The sequence below is a fragment of the Crocodylus porosus genome, unplaced genomic scaffold (assembly GCF_001723895.1).
Source record: "Crocodylus porosus isolate Cpor-Errol unplaced genomic scaffold, CroPor_comp1, whole genome shotgun sequence".
Classification (NCBI taxonomy): domain Eukaryota; kingdom Metazoa; phylum Chordata; order Crocodylia; family Crocodylidae; genus Crocodylus; species Crocodylus porosus.
The window spans coordinates 246,897,793-246,919,527 of record NW_017728886.1 but is presented as its reverse complement, the minus strand read 5'-3'; the positions used below and the strand labels follow the sequence as shown (position 1 = coordinate 246,919,527).

Here is a 21,735-nt window from a genome sequence, read left to right as displayed (position 1 = left end):
GCTCTGGCTGATTATTAATCTCGGTGATTTCCCTTGTGAGATTTTTCTCCACTGGTAGCTCTGTACTGCTGGCTATCTAACACTTGTTCCGAAGAACTGCAAGCATGAGTGGAACTTAAGTTTGGGCCAGATTTGAAAGGGGACTTTGGTGCCTCAAGCAGGACTAAGGTGACTTCGCCCAAACCGGTATGAAAATGGCCATCCAGCTGCTGCCTAAACCTGGAGGCATGTAAATTCCACATCTTAGTTTTTCACTTGACATATCCATAGGTGCCTTTCTGTAGGCTCAGGATTGCTTTTGTATGTTATCCTATGACCATCTGTGTACAATACAGAAGCAGTTCTGGGAGCAGATATGACCTAACCACTGAGCTACAGTCATCTACTCCCTGCATTATCTCCTTCTGAGCAATGCATCTGTGCAATGGGACTTTTTTCCAGCAGGAAGGATGGAGAGTCTCACACTTCAGAAAAGGATGTATTCTGTTTACAGCACCTCCAGGCCTGTGGAAAATGCAGGAATGCTTTATGCAAAGGAGAGAATTGAATTTGTTTTTCCTAATTCCTGGACAAGTACTTAAACTCTTAGGCTTTTGTTTAAATAGGCAGAGCCTCCTGAGAGTGCCTTCTAGAAGTAAAGATTGACCTTCAAGGACAAGGGCATATGTTCAAGAGAAGGCTTCAGGCTGTGGATCTCAAGGAAAGGGTGGCACTAATCAAAGCCCTGGATTTAAGGCCACACCTTTGTACTCAGCATTTCTTGTTGACTGAATCCAGGCTCTGCACGGCATGCGTTGCTTTCAAGTGACACATTGCTCAGCATTTGGCCTGTTTTGGATGACACTCTGAGGTGCCTAACTCTGTCCATACTCTGTCCAGGGGAAGCCTATGCACACAGCTCAAACCTTGGTTTCATCTTCCATTTTGGTGCCATGCATTCAAAACGTAGGTGTTATATCATGCCATAGGGAAACAGAACTATATGGCACATCCTATGGATGTTGCCTCTCAACATAGCTGTGCCTGTCTCACGTAAGATGAAAAAGCCAATTTCATTGGTTAATAAATGCCATGAGTAGTGTTCCCTAATTGTTGCCTTAACATCCAGAAGAAGCATTCCATTGTGACTATCCCATAGCCTAGTTGGACGCAGACCTTTTCTTACATTATAGGTGTGTGATCTGATTAGGAAATGGAACTCATCTCGTAATGAAGGACTGGTCCAGCAGGAAGGAGTAGTTGCACTATTAATAGTTTCAGCTGTTCATTTTCCACTTTCAAAATTGATCATTAGTAGCCTGATTAGATGACAAGCTGTGGAAAGAGTAAGAGGGCTTGATCACACTGTGAGGTATGAAGTAATTGGCGTACCTGCTGATGATTATGACTTCCAGTAGCTTTGGGAAATTTTTTGGAAAAGGATCTTTACAAAAGTGTTCAGAATCTATACTGGAGACATAACTGCAGAAGATCACTTTCATGCTAATGTACTTCTCTGTCAAAAGGAATCTGACTTCTGGTTCTGTTATTTGCTGTAATCATTTGAAGAGTAATCTTTTCATAATGAGTAAATCACCTTTATTTTGTGTATGTGACTGGAGAATATTGCTTAGCTGGCCTTTTTGCAATTTCTCATTTTCATTAGGTGGGTTTCCTGAAAAAATAACTGCTTTTTATGTATCTTCTTGATACAGACTAATTAATATGCTTATATTTGGATGTTAACATTCTTTAAGTTTACAAAAACGTATCTTTTAAAAAAATTATTAGTCTTTTTGATATTTAGCCTTGTTAACCCCCCAAACAGAAAGTAGGTTGAGAGGCTTTTTCATTAGTCTGGTTAAGTCATATTACTCCTGAGGGTATTCTAATAGAGTATTTTCCAGAGCAATAAACATATTGAATTTTAAATGCACCTTTCAACTTACTTTTTAAATGTGCTTTATAGATCAAGTGTCATTACACCTTTTTGAAAAAAAATTCCCATTTTTCAGGTGGGGAAAGCTACAAAGGCTTACCCAACACCAGGAATAGAACCCAGGAGTCCTGCCTTCCACTCTTTGATTGCAATCATTAAACTATACTGCCCTAAGGGATAATATATAAAATAATATACAGTAAAAACAACAAAAGCTACCTCAAAGTAATCCTCCCCTCCAGAAAGTCCACCCCCCCCCCCAAGGAAATCCACAGGTGAAGTTCAGTAGAAAGCCTTCATTTAATTCTTTTAGAAATTATGCTGATTAAATCAGGATACATAGATATTTTGCACATCAAAAGCAAAAGGAGATGAACACATGTAAATGCCTCATTTACTTAAAAACTCCACAGGAAGAAACCTTATATTTGAAAACCTCAGAGGCCTTTCATGATTTTTGTATACTGAACACTTGCAAATTCATGTTGCTATGAAATTTAGTCAGAAAAGAAAAAAGGCTAGTAGGACAATTGATTTTACTATGTGTCAGCATATCTCCAATTTCTGCTTTAGGTATTCCTTCAGCTCTTCAAGAAGCATCTCTACTAATAATGTAAATGAAAGATGTATTTAATTGTATTGGAGAGAATCATGTGCCATTTGGGTTGTAGCCTTTTTGTATGACTAGTAGAAACAAACACCTCTGACAATTGTTTTTATTAATTACTAAGGTAATTACCTTTACAAAGAGTTTGGATTTCTAGAGGGTTTAGACGAGTGATCCATCCTAATAGGATATTTCAGTTTAGCTCAATATCTGTATCTTGTATACTGTCTCAGAACTAAAATGTAGTTGGTCTAATAAAAGATATCACATTTACCTAAAAAACCTTGTTTCCCAGAAGTGAGATTTTCAAAGAGTAGCACATATTTGGGAAAAGCGGTGGCCTAACCAATAAAGGGAAAGTGGCTGCATGGACTATTTCACCTTATAATAGTTATCTTTCATTATTGCAAAATAATATTTGGCTTATGGGTTTGGTTTGGGAAAAAGTACTGAGAGAGTGCCACAATGAGCAGAATAATTGTCTGGTTTGCTCCTCTCTTTCCCCCTGAAAAAGGAAGCTAATTCCCAAGGGAAAAGAAACAGTAGAGAGAGTGAATACAGCCTGAAGTGGTTTTAATTGCCACAATAGATTCGTTGATTTCTCCTTAGTGAAGTCACGGAGCATGGTTGGGGTTAGTTGTGAGGGAAACCTTGTTTCTTTGATTTCTTGTCTGGCTGGAGCAGGTGCTAGTTGCGCATGATGCCCCTATCATTGTGGTCTCTGAACCCCTCACAATTATTAATATGGTTTTTCCTCCTTTGACCCTTTTAGTAAGGTAATAATGAGGTGTAGACTTTCCAAGGGAAATCTGTGACTAAGTAAGGAACAAGAACCAGGTTTCTTGCAAGAACCAGAACTCTGTGCACGACACCAGTGGTTCCCAGACAGCAATACATAAATCACATGATAAATGGTCTGTGGATCTCAAGGCCTCTTCCTCCCTCCCCCCATTTCAGGTAAAGGTTTGATGATCAGAGCAGATGAGGTTCTACAAGAAATTGTAAGGGCTCGCAGTGGGCATGCTGCTGAAATAGTTCAGGAACTACCGTACTAATCTAACCCCTTAAAGGGATCTGCAAGAGATAGTGAACTATTCTGCTGTTCATCTGGCAGGGGACCATTGATCTGAGTATTTTTTTTTTTAAGTTTCTGACTCAGTGGGCATTCCTGATGCCAGCCACCACTGACTGTGGGCGAAGTAAGTGCCATTTCCACAGCTCAGCTGGAACAGTAGTTCTAGGCTTTTTTCCCCACCCTCCTTGTGATTCCTGGCTTGAGGAATGCATGGAGCAGAAAGCAAGGCTCTGAGCACGTGAGGAATGAGATTTGACTAGAATGGGAATTAAATGCTGGAATAAATACTTGAAGCCAGCATCACATCTATACTTGCAAAGAAATGTAGGTATTGATTTCCAGGGGAAAGTCTTTTTCCTTTCCCCTTTCTCTTGATTATTTCTTTTCTCCTTTGTTCCTTCTCTCTCTGGGAAAACTAAGAAAGAACAAGAAGTCAAGAATAAACTTACAGAGAGCAAGTTTGGTGCTCTTACAGAGGTATGGCGTGCAAGAGAAAAATCTGAATACCAGGCCAAAACTTGAATGGAATGCATGAATCCAAACAGCTCTGCAAATTCATCCAAATTTTGGCTTGAAGATGAGGCAACTTCACATTATACCATTTCCACCTTTTTCCAAGTAGCTAGTTTATATAGTTCCCTTACCTGATGACCCTAGGGAAGGCTTTAACTTGAGGTTGCTGTGCTTGAAAAATGGCTTTTGAGTGCAATCATGTTAAGATGACCCATTGTTACCTTTCACGTATACCTTCTCCTAATAGGATACTTTATTTTAAATTGTAGCAGGGTGCTTGGTAAAATGCCAGGACAGCAATTGGTAATCAATTACATTCCATTGTCTTTAAGATTTTTTTTTTTTTGTTCTGTTGCAACTGGTAAGCACAAGATATGCTGTAAGTACTTAATTCTGTTTTATCCCGCTCATGATGCAGAGAAGGAGGTATTAGCCTGGGACATGAATTTGCTATGTAGGGCATTGAGTAGGATTAAGAAAAGTTACAAAAATATTATAATTTACAGCTATGCCATTGTTTAAAATGCTAATATTATTAATATGTTTTTCCACTATTCAGAAATAAGAGTAATTAACAACAAGCAGCAACTGAAATTTGTTTTCACTCAGATTTCCTAACTGATGCCTAAAGAACACCTGTAAAGATGAGTTTTGTCATCTGTAGGTGCTTTAAATGGATTTTTAAGAATAATGGATGTATTTACTCGTTACAGCCACTTAAGGCAAAGTATTTTGGCTGGCTTTCAGTGCAAGAGTAAAACAAACAAACAAACATAAGTAACCAACTAAATGAGCAAAAACAGATCTTCTTGCAACCAAGTTAATCACATACTGAGTGGTGGTTGTTTTGGGTTTTCATAATTCTGTCAATGCCCTCTCTAAGTTAAATGAAGGTAACTTTTACTGAAGGTCATTTGAATAACACAAAATTGAAGACATAATAAGCCAACTCTTGTGAAACACCTACACATCTAACCGACCTAGTGGATCAGGCCTAGTAATTTTGCATGAAATTTTCACTGACCTACTGTTAGAGATATGAATAAATAAATCCACTGCAGCAGAGACAGGACACCAAAGCAGTTCTATCCTCAAATACCTCCTTAAAGCTAAACTCATAACTTTTGAATGTATATAGTGATAAATTTGCTGGTATGCTTAACTCATACTTATGTCATAGTCTACACATGCATTAAGGCACCGTTGTTACTGCACATTAAATTTAGCCAATCTAATTTGACTCTACCTAAATGCGCAGTATACAGCACTACTGCCTAGTAGCACCAGTGCATGGTCTTTTTGTGATGCTTAATGCATAGTATACTAATTCTACTGCAAATTGGTGCACTAGCACAGCTTTTTCTGTGCTGCCTTAATGCGTGGTAGACTTAGTCTTCTGTGCATCTCATGTAGACGTGCCTTGCAAGTCTGCTATTACCTATTTACATATGTTTTCTAAACAAATGAAAATCAGATTTCAGCTTTTAAAAGTTTTAAGACTCCCATGGGAATTACGTTTACGTAAAAAATAATCAGAGGCTGAAAAGCAAATCATTATGCTGTGATTTAGCAACTCATTGACTCACTATATGTGTTCTGTGCTGATGGCATACAAAGCCTAACATCCCGTTCTCCAAGCTAAATGGCTAAAAGGCATTGATATTATATGCATTTTAAAATGTTTACATTTCATGCTTTTTGTATGTCTGAGTCTTTCCGTATGGTGTGATTCTGAATGAGCAACGATCGATCACATGCTTCCTATGTGGCACAGCTGTTGAGGAGAAGAAGGATAATTACACCATTTGCGTAATGCACTAGAACTGAATTCTGCAGAAATACAGTCATTCACTTACCATTTGGGGTCCTGAAAATCTGACCTTTTGTGTGTTGAAATTTCATATTCCCCACTAAGGTCAGTCTTGTTCATAAGACTCCAAGGCATGGCACCACTACATAGAAACTTCAGCCTGTCTCTCAAGTATTGCGAGGGCAAAATGAATGAAGGTGAAGGGATGGATGGCAGTGTGTTTTGGGTGTTAAAAGGGATTGTTCTCTGCATGCTATGTAATTTTTATGATTCTAAATAAAAATTTAAAACAATGGAGGCATTTTTGTCATGGCAAGTTGTTTTCCTTATGTTTTTTGTTTTGTTCTTACTTTTAGCCTTCAAACCAGTTCTACTGAACCATCAAATATCTCTATGATGTCACAAGGCAGGTGTGGTGTACTCGTAGGAAGGGCAGGACTGCCTGCTATAAGAGTACAGGTTTTAATAGCGTAAGCCTTGGAAACTTTGTATCCTTTCTGGAGATCATGTGTTCAGAGATTGTGAGAACGGTTAAGCAGACATACCCCTTTTTTAAATTAGTGATATCGTGGGTTTGGGTGTGCCAAGGTGTGTTGTCATTTTTCTACAGTATTTTTTCCACCCTTATTTTGTCAGTTGTGCTCTTTATGTGAGACGAACAAAAGATTTCCTTGGACTACGTCTTTATTAAGTAATTTTTGAAAAAAACCCCTTTCATTTCAGCTACCAACTGTTTAAAGATTTGTAACCTCCCCCAAAACAAAACAAAACAAAACAAAAAAAGCTGGTGTATGCCTCATGGTCTCTTATAAACACTGGTTCAGCTCCACGCAATTAAATTTAGTAGTACCACCTATACCTTGGTATATTGAATGACCAGTATCAGGGCTTGATCTTTTACTTTTCACTCGGTCATAAAGATCTGTTGGAATCATTTATAAAAAGAAACCAGGATCGTACTTCTGAATTAGTAGTGCCAGAATTAGTAGGCAGAATTACTTAGTTTAGAACAGCAGAAATTTCAGGAGATAGGACATTGGCCTAGAACATGGGAAATCTGTGTTCATGTAGCATTATCTGTGTATGCATTGATTTCTCTGAATCAAGCATGGGAATAGTATTTACTCAGCTTTATAAAACATTTTGAGATCTTTAGCTGAAACATACTGAAGTGCAAGATGCTATTACAATTTTATTCTACTTGGACATAAAATACCAGTGATACAGGTTATTAAAAAAGAATCTTAAATTGCTATATGATCTTTTTCCCCCCCCCCTCCATTGTTGGTCTTCAAATAATTCTACAATAAGGCTAAAATTACCTTCTTCTTTTCCCATAGGTTACTTTAGGTGGAACCTTCATCGGCATTGGACGCAAAACTCCAGATTGCCAAGGCAACACCAAGTACTTCCGCTGCAAATTCTGCAATTTCACTTACATGGGCAATTCGTCCACTGAACTAGAGCAACACTTCTTACAGACCCATCCAAACAAAATGAAAGCAGCCCTTCCCTCCTCTGAATCTGGCAAACCTTCAGAGAAAAACTCTAATAAATCCAGTCCTACTCTTCGATCATGTGATTCTGGAGACTTGGGGAAGTGGCAGGACAAAATCACTGTAAAAGCAGGAGATGACACCCCGGTTGGATACTCAGTTCCCATCAAGCCAATAGATTCCTCTAGACAAAATGGTACAGATGCAACCAGTTACTACTGGTGTAAATTTTGCAGTTTCAGCTGTGAATCATCCAGCTCACTCAAGCTCTTAGAACACAACAGCAAACAGCATGGGGGAAGCCAGGCAGGAAACCCGCATCCAGATCTGAATGATAAGCTTTCTAGGGGATCTGTCATTAACCAGAATGACTTAGCCAAAAATGTAGATGGGGGGGAGCTAGTTACAAAAACAGAAAAGGGCACCAGTATGACAAAAAAGAAAGAGTTTTCTAGTAAAGGAGCAGAGGACAACATGGTGACAAGCTACAACTGTCAGTTCTGTGATTTTAGGTACTCCAAGAGCCATGGCCCAGATGTAATAGTGGTGGGCCCACTTCTCTGTCATTATCAGCAGCTACACAACATTCACAAATGTACCATTAAGCACTGTCAGTTCTGTCCCCGGGGGCTCTGCAGCCCAGAAAAGCACCTTGGAGAAATTACTTATCCGTTTGCCTGCAGAAAAAGTAATTGTTCCCACTGTGCTCTCTTGCTCTTGCATCTGTCTCCTGGGGTGACAGGAAACTCTAGAGTCAAACACCAGTGCCATCAATGTTCCTTCTCCACCCCTGATGTAGACATTCTCCTGCTTCATTATGAGAATGCACATGAAGCCCAGACATCTGATGTCAAACAAGAAGCAAATATCCTACAGGGAATGGATGGGCCAGTGACTCTCAAAGAGAACAAAGAACACTCATGTACCAAATGTGACTTTATTACCCAGGTGGAAGAGGAGATTTCCCGACACTACAGGTACAGATAAAGTTTAAAATTACGAGTAGCTAAAAAAACAAACAACAGACCAACCTCTCTCCCAGATTTTTAATCAAGTGTCATGACTCCTAATCATGTTGGAGAAGCTGAAAATTAGAAAAGTATGGGAATGCATGTAGGTGTATAATTGTATCAGTAGAGTTATCTCCAAAACGCTTTGCATTGGTGCAACTTCAGTTAAGTCAATGCAGTCATTACAGATTTAAACAAGTGCAGCTTAGAATAAAGTTTGATATATATATATATATATATATATTTTTTATAGGTATTGTGATTCCAACATTGAGGCTTGGTTAGCTACTTTCCATCTGAAATGCTTCTGGCTACTTTAATTTTCTGTTTCTGTTAAAAAGCTGGGTTGGCATCTTCATTCATAAAGGGAACCCAAATGACTTTCCTTCCCAAAATGGATTAGGGATGTACCTCTTTTGCTTTGTTATAGTGCTGCAGTGTAATATGCTTATTAATAACCCTGTTGTTGTATTTTCCATGCTTAATTCCAGCAGTGCAGTAATTAAATTTGAGCATTTCACTGTTGTTTTGTGTTCCTTTCAAACTAAGAGCAAACACTGTTTTTGTCCATTGATGTCATCCCACAGTCCTTTTGCAGATGATTTGTGTCACTGATTAAAAGCATCAGTTTATTTAATACTAATGTTTCTATCTGAAGATGGACTAAGCCAGCCCCCTGACTCACTTATGGCATAATATCATCAGGGCAGCTAACTCCCTGTTAAACTGTTGTGGTCAAATCTTCAGCTCTGGCTTCAGTGAAGCTATACACCATTTTAGATCATCTGAGGAATTGTTCCGTTAATTTTAAAAGTACAGTAGTTATGCATTGTTGCAAAACAGAAAAAAAGCCCTCTTTTTAATTATTAAGGAAAAAATGTTAAATATGTTAAATATTTAACACTAATGAGTCAATATGACAACAGAAAACCCAACTTGCATCTCTTCCAAAAAGATCTTTGCATGGAAGCCAAAAAAGTATGAAGGTAAAAGTCAAATATCTGTTAAATGCTTGAGAATCTTTGATGCATTTAATAGCTTCCATGAAGTCCAAAAAGTAACAAAAACAGATTAGTGTGCGATTCTTTAATAGAAATGAAAATGAGAGGCATCCAAGTGTTGCCCAACAGAGGGCTACATTGGCAGCATGTCAGGAGACCATAAAAGTGGAACAGATTGCTCATCTTTTAATTTGGAGTGGCGGCCTACAGAGTATACAGGTTCCAGCATGCTGTGCCCCATTTTTGAGCCATGTTGGCTGCAGGGATGTTGTGAGGATTAATTAGTCAATGTTCATAAACTTCTTTGAAGATGAAAAGTGGTACCTAAGTACTAAATATTATTATTGGGGTAGCTTTCGGCCACATTGTAGAACTCCATAGACAGTACTTTGTCTCCCACCGGGGCATATCTTGATCTTTTTTTAGCTGTTAAAAAGCTGGTATGTTGAAATGGCTCCTTTGCTGAAAACACTTTCATTTGGCTGCAGCTGGTAATTTGAAATTTTAACAAGGATGTTTAATTAAAATACTCCTTCCTGGAAAAAATAAGAGAGAAGGGGTGTGGTAGAAAAGCAGTTAAGTGTCTTGCTGTGGCTCCAGGGGCATGAGTTTGAGCCTCGTTCCAGACTTGTACCAAGAGCTGCCCCCAGGAGACCAAGCTGTAAATGGGTACTTCATTATTCAAACTTGGGAGTCAAAGTGATCTGATGTGCCAATAGCCACATCACTCCCTTGTGTGCCACTGGCTGCACATGCTTGTGTGACTTTACCTTACTAGTTCAGTGGGCCACTGGGTTCAGGAAGACCTTTGAACTTGAGAAAGAGAAAGGGCCACTATCTTTCAAGCAGAGTATCTTAGCTACTGAACAAATTGCTTAAGTTTAATGTGACTGATGTCTAGGGTCACCTATACATGTGACAGCTGTCTGCTCCAATGCATGCAAATTACTATGTGTTGGAGCACACTTGATTCATTGAGTTTGCTAGAGCGTGCTAATTAGCATGTTCCAGCAGCCTCCACATCATGTGTATTCAGTGCGCCTGTGTTTCAGGATGCTGGTGGGGGCGCTTTAACAAAACTTTTTTGACGAGCTTTAGTTAAACTGCCCCTGCTGTCATTGAAGCACGGGATGCTGAATACAAGTGATATGGTGGGTGTTTTAATTACAGTGGCTCTCAAAGCTGCTTTAGTTTAAAATGCCTCCCCCTCCACTCTGGGGCATTTGTATAGATGCTTTAGATGTCTAGTTGACTGGGGTGCCAAAATTAGTCTCCTTTTTGGAAAAGTTTATAGAGAATTTTTAAAACCTTTTGGTACATCACATGTTCCTGTATTCTGTAGATGTTATGTAATTTAAAAAGAAATAAAAGCCTTGTAACTCCCTGAACCTCTTCCACATACATCCTCCCTGATTTTTTTTTTTACATGGTCCTCTTTTAAATGTGTACTGGTGTTATTTTTCCCCTTCCTATGAAGTCATACTTCTTCAGTTTAACTCTGATGGAAAAATTATTATTGTTGTATATAGAAAATTCTACTAAATTAATCAAAAATGGCTTTTCCATATACATTAATATTATTTTATATCTTTTGATCTATCAGGCTAAAAGCAAATGGAAATATTTACCTTTATAATGGTATATTGCTTACATTTCTATCTTCAGTAATTCAATTCTGGGAAGTTTAACTTTATCAGTCATGTATATTTGCTTTCTACAGCTGAGTGTCATACAATTAGATCCATCTCTGTGAAGGAAAGGGTACAAAAATAGCTCTAATAATAAAAAGTGTTCTATAACTTCTGTAAAATAATAGGATCTGTGAATTATGTAGCATATATAAGAAAGCATGATGGCATGATAATAAAGGCTTATCAGCATTCATCTTGGCTGACCTTCTTTGTGGCTTCGTTAAATGTATCCGACTACAGCCTTTATGCCACAACATCATGCATTTCCCTATAGGTTGTGTATACATAGATATGAAAAAGTTTACGTTTAGTTCCACCACTGCAGGGAGAAAATTTAACAAAAATGCCTGTTGCCAATTTATATATGAAGGAGCTGAACAGAGTCCAACTATAAACATGTAATTAAGCATTGTATAGGCAGAAATGGTGTTTTGCAGACTCCATATTTAATTTACCCTTGTTGTAAGCTGAATGCTATAGGCCTGCTTCAGTCATGCTCACATGGTTGAGCCTTTGTTTACTTTGTGTGAATATCTTTTTAACTTTAGCCTCAGCCTCACAAACAGGCTATCCAGTTATTCCTACGCATCAGTCTGGCTGTATAGCTGTGATTTTGTTTTTGTCTGTTTGCCTAAAATATTATCTCTGTATCGTTGTTCTTCAGTCTTATCCATCTGCAGTGCAGGCCTGCCTCTGCTGCCCTTTGTTACTAACAACATTTGAATTTGAAAGAGCCGTTACTTTTCAAGAGGTTTGCCTATAGAAATATGTATTTGAGATTAATCCCCACTCAATTTTTCCTTGACATGATGTGAAGGCTATTTAGTTAAATAGAAGTTAATGAATCTATTGCATTTCAGTTTCTTTGTGTTCAGATGTGCCTAAAATGTGCTTTCACAAACAAATCCCCAAAAGGCTCAATGTCCTACATTTCCTAGTTAAGTTAACTGCTGATTATTCTCCATTGTCCTCCTGAAGAGTCAGTAGGTTTCTTTCACTTTCATTTGGAACGTAAGAACAAGAGTGTATTTCAGATGAGTTCAGTGTTATTTATATTTGTAATATTAGTCAGATTAGAAAAAATATTTAAGATTCTAGGGAGCTTTGGTTAAGAGCTGATATGCTGCTGAAATTATTTTGGTTTTGTTTTCACAAATATTTTATAAGTATATGTTAAAAACTCCAAAACCTGAACAATAAATTTATTTTATTTTGGCAGCTGAATTTTTTTTAAAGAGTTCCTTGCCAGAAAACTGAAAAGTTTTCTGTTTCTTGTTGAAACTAGACTCCCCCCACCATGAGCATTTCCATGTAATTGAGGAGTCACTTGCCATCAAGAACTGTTTTGACACAAAATATTTGATCAGTCTTTCTAGGACTGTTAACTAACAGCAGCAATAATATGCTGAAAAATGGGACAATCCTCTTTAGAAAAACTGTCAGATAAATCTTTACATCATAAACAACAACCACAGAAAGTAAAGACTTGGGGAGGAAGGGCATCACTTCTTGCTCCAAAACAGACAAAACCTTTTTTGCTTTGGAAGCAGAATCATATTTTCCAATGAACAGAAATACTCTGTTAATAATGTAAAAATTAACAACTTTTATACCATTGCCATTCAAAACATTAAAACATTTTTACAAGCAACAAAGAAGTGCCTGATTTTCAGAAAAGTATGCATCTAGTTTGGGGGCGGGGGAGACAGCAGGCAGGGAGAGTGTAAAACTGCTAGATGCATGCTTGCAGTTACCACAGTTGCAGGAGTAAATTTTTTTTTTTTTTACATGTGCAGATCACCATCAAGAGTTATAATTAGTCTTTTTGCTAGAAATGGAGTTGTGGGGGGGAACATCTTGTTTTTTTGTATGCAGTTGTGGATACAAATGAAGTACACAGCATGTCTGCACAAGACGCTAACTGCGTCGTAGCTTAATAATACTGTTTAGTACGGCATCACAGCATAAACAGTGCTAATATGCTACTGTGCAGTATTACTAGGCTTCTGCACCGTTAGTGTCACTAAAAAGGCATGTGCCAGTGCTAATGCCCAGTAAAGCCTGTTACTGTGCATTAGTTTAGTATTTGGTTATACAAGTACTAAATTTAATATGCAGTAACTATGGTGCATTAATGATTGTGTAGATGTGTCCACTTACATATGCAGCTGGGCATTTGACTTTAAATGTTATGACTAAAGTAAATGGGAAGATTCACTTTGTTGAAATGCAGCTGCCCTTGAGGTCAATTTGACAAACTATCCAGCCGTGCACTTAAAACTACCCAGCACGATGGGAGAGGAAATGAAGACTACTATATAAAATAAAATGAAGACTACTATATACCATGGCCAGCTGCTGCTGTGAGTACAGGCACTTTTAGGCCCTCATATCTTTTGAATCTAGAGAGGTGTATTTGGGACAGTGGGCTGGCTACCTCTACTCCTTTCACGTGGGGGAAGAGCAACCACAGACAGCAGGAGGACAAAGGCATGTACAGATGCTAGAAATTCCACTCCCTTGGGACTTAGCTCTAAAGTAACCAGCATTTGCTGCAGCTAAGGGTGAGAAAATAAAATGAGGCCTCCCAGAACCCTTTCTTCTCCATATGACCAGCCCGAAACAAACTGATATCTTACCTGCCTGTTATTTAGGGATTAGTAGCAATAGACGGAAGAGTTTTTTCAATTCCCATGTGCCTTAATTCCACTCAACCCCTGAAATCTAGGGTCTCCATATTTTTTTTTCCTTACTCACTTTGTTGTCAGTGGTTGCTGTTTCCACGTCAGTCCACTACTCTTGCACTTTCAGCCTCATTCTCTGATTTGCTTATCTTCCTTCTCTCTTCTATATTTCTCCCCTTAATTGTCCTTCTTCCTGTACCTACTGTTTTCTCTTACTCTAATGGTGTCTTCCTTTACTTCCTTCAGGTCCTTTATCCTATCCCAGAAAATAAACCATATCCTAAACTGAAGATAAATTAAGTAAATAATTTGTATACTTGTCATTTTTAACAAAACCTATAACCTGCAGCTGCCCTCATCCAGGACGCTTTTCCTGTGTGTTGCACTTTTTCCCCAAATTTTCATCTGCAATGATTTTTGGTAGAGAGGTCCTCAGGACAGCACCTTACCTCTGTGTTGGTACAGTACCTAATGCAAGCAGCCACTCTAATACCAAGAAATAATGAGAAGAATCTGTTTGGTAGGCTGAATGGAACTATTCAGCAAGAGTTTTTACTAGAACCGGTGGACACTTATTCTACATATTTTAATATTCCCAAATGACCAGAACCTTAGATTTACATTGCAATAAAAATAGTATGATAATGCCTATTTATCATGCTGAATTTAAAGCTTGAATTATCAAGCTACTAGTCAACCCAGTAGAAAAACTCCCATTGACTAGAGCAGTGCTTGAGGAAGACCCTAGAGGGAAAAATACTGCATGCTTTTACATCTACACTACTTCTTTTTACATCTAGCTTTTCTTTGGTGCTCTTTCATGATTTGATCAACACATGTCCTAGTATGCTGTGTTTTATGAGCTAAAATTACAGCTTCAGATGATACAACAGCCACCTAGTTGGTTATAGCAACATATTGCATACTAAACATGTTTAATATAATGTGCTTAAGTGACTTGTTTTTAAGATTTGTTTTGTTTTGTTCAGTCTTTTAGAATTCACTGCACAAGCCTTCATAGAGGCCTAGCCTTTTAGAAACAAGGGGTAGATTTCAAATTGCTAATTTTCAAAAAAAATTCTTAGATGCCTGTTAGTGTGAAAAATCTGACACGATTCATGTCTTTAGAGGTTTTTTTGCATTTGATGAATTTGTATTCTGATTAAAATATTGCAGGCATATGATTTTTATTTTTGTTGTCCAAATTAGGTTGGGAAATGTCAGCAATTTTAATTTCAGATCTGTGGCCTATGTTGATAAATTCCAAGTCCTGTTTTGCCCAATGTGCTATTGACTAATATCAGTAAGACTGGCCAGTCTTTGGTCCAAGTGTTATATAGTTGAGGTATCCAGTTTCATAGATTAGCATCAGAGATTTATTTATTTTTAAATGTGAAATCGAACAATGATAGGCCTTTTCAGGCCATATCTCATTCTTGTACTTGTCTGAATCAGCAGTAATCTCTTCTGACAGCCAAGCTTTCTTATAAAAATTGCACTGGAAAATTAAGGAATCTATGTCATATTTTGGTGGATAAGCAAAATCCTGTTCAAAAGAATTAGCTGAAGTAATAAAGGTAGGTCTACTGGGTTATGATATATGGTTAAAATTTCTGGCTGCCTGCCTCTGCATTGTACATTTATTCTATGATCATAATGGTCAGGTATATCATTCTTGATTTTGTTTTGTTTTGTTTGTTTTTTTTTAAAAAGAACTTAGTGAACACATAAAGAGCCATGTTAGTCAGAAAAAGATCAGCTGTCTGAAGGTGCTATGTCTAGAGAAAGGAGCCAAATTAGAAAAGGGGGTGAGCTATTTAGAATGGCCAAATTAAACAACAGATACTCAAGGCTAAGTAGCCTCCCAAAATCATGATGTACTTTTACAGAGGGAGTTCATTGTGGTTGGGCTGTTAGCCCCTAATAGCATCTTGTTTAACTTGGCTTTTTCAATAACTAACCCCTATCTAACTTGGCTTTCTCCAAAGATATCCCAACTTTATATGGCTGACATTTTTTATAACTTGTTTTTTTTGTATTTGTTAGATAGTTTTGATCAAATTGCATTCTCTCTTTTTTGGTTCAGAAGAAAATTAAGCTTGCCTCAAAAAAGAAATGAGTTATAAGAGAATGTATATTTGCATCACACAGAGCAGATTTTAAAGAGCTATTTTAGAACGGAAAAATAACAGAAACAGATTTTAACCCACCATTTTCTGTCCTACCAACAGACTCCTTTTCAATATAGCTAAATGGCTAAGTGGTTGATAATTTACTGTGGGGGGGTGTTGAAGGAGCCCATTTAGTCCTTTCAGATGTTCTAAAACACTGAAAATGACAAAGACAAAAAATGATATTGTATAAGAGTTGGAGATCTTGGTACTCGAACACACTCATGTCTGTATGCCGGCACAACTGTATGACAATCAGACAATGTAAATAACATATGGATTGTTTTTTCAGGAAAAGGAAAGAGACAAGATTTTTCTTTTAAGTTTGGCAATTTAGCTTTTCTGAAGTATCATACTTAAATAAAGGGACATTGTGTCTACCATTCCAGCTCTGCAGATGCGCTAAAAGCCAAATCATGCTCTTATTGAAGTCAATGGGAGTTTTGCCATTGAATTCACTGCGACTACATTTTGGCCTCAAAAGACTTAATTTCTAACAACTAGAGTTGTCATGCCAATAACAGATTTCCCATGCAAGTTTTGTCCTGTGTGGATAGTCAAGGTCTCAGTTTTTGAACTTGGCTAGAGTCACTACTGTGAGTCTGTATGCATAGGGTGTGGATGTGTGAATGTATCTGTAGGGAGAAGGATTTACAGATTTATATGCATTTTGATTAAGGGCAGCCACTGTCTTTTACTTTGTGTTGGTACCTTGCATAGCACAGTGCAGCCACAAGCCTGACTGTAGACTCTAGACACTTCTATAATATGAATACTTACTAATAATAATGTTGCATAGCACATGAAATAGCATTCTGTTCCTATGGTATGTATAGCTAAATGGGTAGCATATTGTTCTAATGTAGTAACATATATGCTTTATATAAATTGATAATATAGTACTTTGCATAGAATTTTAGAATGAAAGCAGGAGGGTATTTTGTTCCACTGTATTCTTCATCTTGTAGTGGGCTGTATCAGAGTTTACATGTTAGATGGCTTCTCTGCCTCTCTATTTGAAAACTTCTCATTCTCCACCAGAGTGTTTCTGTATTTGATAATAGAAAGCAAGTTGTAACTACCCAGGGAACTTTTTTCTTTTTCCTTAATGGTCTCATTTCAAAATGGTATCAAGAATTTCCATAAAGAACTCATAAGAATCGTCTCTCATTTAAAGAAATCTTATCTTTTGATGTATCTTTAGTTGTAAGTTAACCAGACCTCTAGTCCAACTCCTCTTTATGGTTAAATTAATATAAAATTGACAACAGGCAAAGGATTTCTTTAAAACAATTAAGCAGGAACTTTTTAAATATAGTGTCACACTATACAAAAAGGCTTTTAATTAGGTGACACTGAGAAATATGTCTTCTCAAATGTTTTGTTTTTTGTTGGAAAATAGCTAACCTTAGTGTCTATATCATAGAATCTGTATCAATGGTATCTATAGGAAGTGAAGAGTGTACTGATTCAAATTAAAAAGAAAAGTCATTTGAAATCTCCAGTGAAATTTGGGTAGAGTTCAGAACAATGGGGTTGTGTCCAAGTGTACTTAAGTGGGTCAGAAATAATAGAGTTAACAAACCAGTTGTTCTGATATTTCACAACTGGTTTAATTATTGTGTTATCCCTGATACAACATAAATAAACCCACATTCTATATTTAGAATTGAACAAACCAGATAATTTCATTTCTGGTTTGGGAAGTGTTTTGTTTAATTCTTATTATCATGCATTTGTGAGAATTCACAGGATAGGGGAAGTTGAGGGGATTCTAATTTTAAATCACTCTTTATTTTCTTTCAGGAGAGTGCATAACTGTTACAAATGCCGTCAGTGCAGCTTCACAGCTGTTGACACTCAGTCACTACTAGAGCACTTCAACACTGTGCATTGTCAGGAGACGGACATCACTACAGCCAATGGGGAGGACAGTCACGGCATTTTGGCTATCAAGGAAGAGCCAAAAATTGACCTAAAGGTCTACAGTCTGATCAATCCAGACCCCAAGATGGGGGAGCCCATTTCTGACAGTATAGTGAAGAGGGAAAAGCTAGAAGATAAGGAAGTGCTTAAGGAAAAAGGTTGGACTGACAGCTCCAATGATGATCTTCGCAGTGTGACTTGGAGAGGAACAGACATTTTGAGAGGTAGCCCATCATATACACAAGCAAGCTTAGGCCTACTGACTCCAGTGTCCATTGGCCAAGAGCAGCCAAAGCCTTTAAGGAATAGTCCAAATGTAGAAGCTGCCCACATTGCGCGGCCCATGTATGGCTTGGCTGTTGAGCCCAAGGGATTCCTGCAGGGGGTGCCAGCAGGAGGTGGAGAGAAATCTGGACCACTCACTCAGCAGTATCCTGGATCAGGTGATAACAAGGCAAAGGATGAATCCCAGTCCTTGCTAAGGGTAAGGTTTTCTTTTTTATCCTGACTGCATGTATGTTGTGTTTACTTTATAATGTGTATGCAACTCATTTCTCCAATTTTTGAATGGTTGGCCAAGGTGAAGCGGAAAGTTATGAAGACCCATCAAAGAGTGAAATTTGTAGAAGTTAAATGTCAGGTAAATGTTTCCAAGTGTTTATATAAAGAAACAAAGTAGATGTAGTATTAGTAAACAATTGTTTTCACCTTTGCTATTAGATCTGATTAAATTTTGATTGATCATTCCTGCTGATTATGCAAGATGATGATTGATATATTTGGAAAAGGATGGTTTAGAATCTTAGAAGGTTGCATATCTGTTCTGTTAACACAACTAATCATCAGTTACATTGTGAGGTGGTATGACTGTTCATATATAAGTAAGATTTTACAGTATTAAATGGCTAAGAATGTGAAAAGCAAGTCAAATATGAATATTTCTTTGTTTAGAATTTTTTTTAGAAGAGCGTAATTCCATATGCATTTTGTCACGTTGGTTGCCTTGGAAGCATAATTAAAAAGGGAATTAAGGAGCTGTGAAAGAGAAATTATGCATCTTGCCGAATATTTCTACCCTGTCTCCCTCAAAGACAAAACTATAGTGTTTCTGTCTCTGAAGTCTTGCACTAAATTGAGTTTAATGGGCTTTTCCTGGCTCAGTCAAGGTATGCACTTTCCATTGGGAAGAAGTTTGAGGTTCAGAAAATTCACAGATTTTGAGAACAAGAGTGGTTGGTGGGGAAAATGTTGTCATTATGTTTAGGTTAACTCTGTTTTCACTAGATGATGATTCCCATCTGATCTCTTAGAAAGTTGCTACAGTAGCTGACAGTCTGTATGCAATCTCAGCCAATAATGAAAATGGAAATGATGATTAGCTGCATTTCTAATTCTGTTTTAACAACATTTATCACCACTGTATCCAAAATGCATCTGAGTGTACAATACGTCAGATGAGTACAAAGGGGTAGATGCACACTTTCATGGTCTACTCTGATTTCATGCTTAGATACTCATGTATTGATAAAAAATCTTTTGAAATGTTCTTGAACTAATCAGCAGTGATAAAAACTTGATATTTGTTCTAATTACTAAAATCATATGTTTATAAATTTAAATGCTTTATGCAGCTAAATTCTTGTGTTTCATAAGCTGTGAATGATTGCTGGTGTCATTGCACTTGTTTGAATAGTTGTTATGGTATAGAATCATACAAAAGTAGGGCTGGATGGGACCTTCAGAGGACATCTGGTCCAACTCCCACTAGAGGATGATCATTCCCATGCCAACCATCCAACACAAATCCATTGTCTAACTATTAGTAAAACTACATAGCCAACCCTGACACAACTACAAGGGATAACACCATAACCTGCCACAGGTAAGGCATGGGGACAACAGTGGCCAATGTCCTGCTGCTACAAGGTGTGTTAAAATGTTTGAGACACCCAAGGAAGGGGGCTATTCCTTCCACTACAGAAGAAAGCAACACTTTTCCCCCCTATCTGGTCATCTGCATCAGTTTGACCATGGGGTAAATTCCTTCCTGACCCCAAATATAGCGATTGGTTTGACCCTGAACAGAGGGGAAGATCCTCTAGCCAGTAACCTTTGGCCATGTTCACATGACCATTGATATTTGGCTCCCTGGGGACAACTAGCAGCAGCACACCTTGTTTGGGATGATCCTGCTACTCAGAGTCTGGCTGGCAACGAGACTGTGGCTTTGGCCAGCCAGGCTCTAGTTTTGAGTGGCATGCGCTGCTACCTTATGTATTGCTCCACTCTTTGTTTTGCACAGATTTTTTATTTTTATTTTTTTTGACCCCTGGATATCCATGGGGCAACCTCCCCCCCACCCCCCTCCGACGCTGCTCCCTTGCAGCCCGGAGAACAGCTGTACGTGTGGTATGTGGCACTGCAGACATGTCTGCAGCATCACATACAAACGGCCATGCTTATCTGGACATGGCCTCTGTGTTTAAGGCTCAGCAGGAGCATTGGTACTTTCCAGTCAAAGTCCCCAGCCATAAAAGTCTTTCTGTTTGCATACTTTGGCATGGGACAATTTTCCATGGACACTTAATATTAATGTTTTTTCCTCTTACACTTGTCATTATTAAAACAAAAAAAGGCCCAACTTGAAGTAAAATTCACCCTGTGCACACCCTGAAATTCTACTTAATGATGCTTAGTAATGCATAGATTTTTTTGTTGGCTCTCTTCACAAAGACTATCTTTACCTTGGGATGCTATCCAGTTAGGGGTAAAGTTCATGCTTTTTTCAGTGGCACCTAAAACTAATTGTTAGTTAAAATTAAATGACTAAATGATTTGGTAATGCATGGAGTCAGCTCTGTGAAGGCTCAGACACTTTAGAAGCTCGGTCTTCAAATCTTAGTGTAATTCTGTTTTAGTTTTTCTGTTTACCTGGCCACTTGCCATTGGAGAAAAAGGCAAATATATGCTAGGCACTTTCTATACCCTTCTGTACAATGAGTTCAAATAACTTTTGAAAGGTCTTTACTGAAAGTCACTAATTTAACTTAACTCTGATTAAGGTTGTTGGAATCAGTGTACCTAGAACTTGTTCAATTGTGTCTTTCCCTTAGTCCCCTCAGTCCCCATTTCCTTTTATTTCCTGCCTGTATTTTTTTTTCTTTGAAGATTGCTTAAGTCAGTTAATCATCTTTTTATACTTAGTAAGTGTCTGCTGAACAGAATCTATTTATCATGTATGTTTCATCACTATTGAGGGAAGAGGAAAATATTTAGACTTCAGCCTTCATTTTTTGAGGTTATAGTTACAAGTGGGGAATAATAGAATGTGGAGGCTTAGTATTAATTCTGACTCAGATGTCCACTGGATTAGTGGAAGAGGCTCCTAGCACTGAACTCCATATTTAACTCTTGATTTAGCTTGATTTAACTGCATATTTAACTCCCGATTTAGCTGCACTGTGTGCAGAGTTATGGAATGATGTGTATAGAGCCAAACTCCTGTTGACTTGAATGGGATCAGGACATCATCCTGTAGAATCTTTGTGGTTGGCATTTATCAGAAAGAGAACCTCAGTTGACCAACACAGAATTAGTTCTTTTAACTAATTTTGCTATTCTTCCATTTCCAAAATTTGTCACTAATTGTATCCAGAAATATCTTTTATTGTTTACATATACTTTATTTTATTGCCCACCTAGGTGGAGGAGATGGTAAGTGTCCATATGACGTAAAGGATCCCTAACCAAAGCTTCCCACTGATACCTATTTTGGCAGTCATATCACTAGTTCTTTTTCAAAATTCTGGGTATTAAGGCTGCTTCATAACATT

The 21,735-nt window shown here is 37.8% G+C and overlaps 1 protein-coding gene across 5 annotated transcripts in view; it reads left to right on the top strand.

The window, feature by feature from the left end:
• Positions 1-21,735, top strand: part of TRPS1 (transcriptional repressor GATA binding 1) — a 274,945-nt gene that overhangs the window by 55,642 nt on the left and 197,568 nt on the right. For all 5 annotated transcript variants that reach the window (XM_019552096.1, XM_019552079.1, XM_019552106.1 and 2 more), the window contains 2 exons: positions 7,264-8,396; positions 17,783-18,386. In XM_019552096.1, the coding sequence (XP_019407641.1) occupies positions 7,264-8,396; positions 17,783-18,386 (1,737 nt within the window). The remainder of the gene's footprint in view (positions 1-7,263; positions 8,397-17,782; positions 18,387-21,735) is intronic.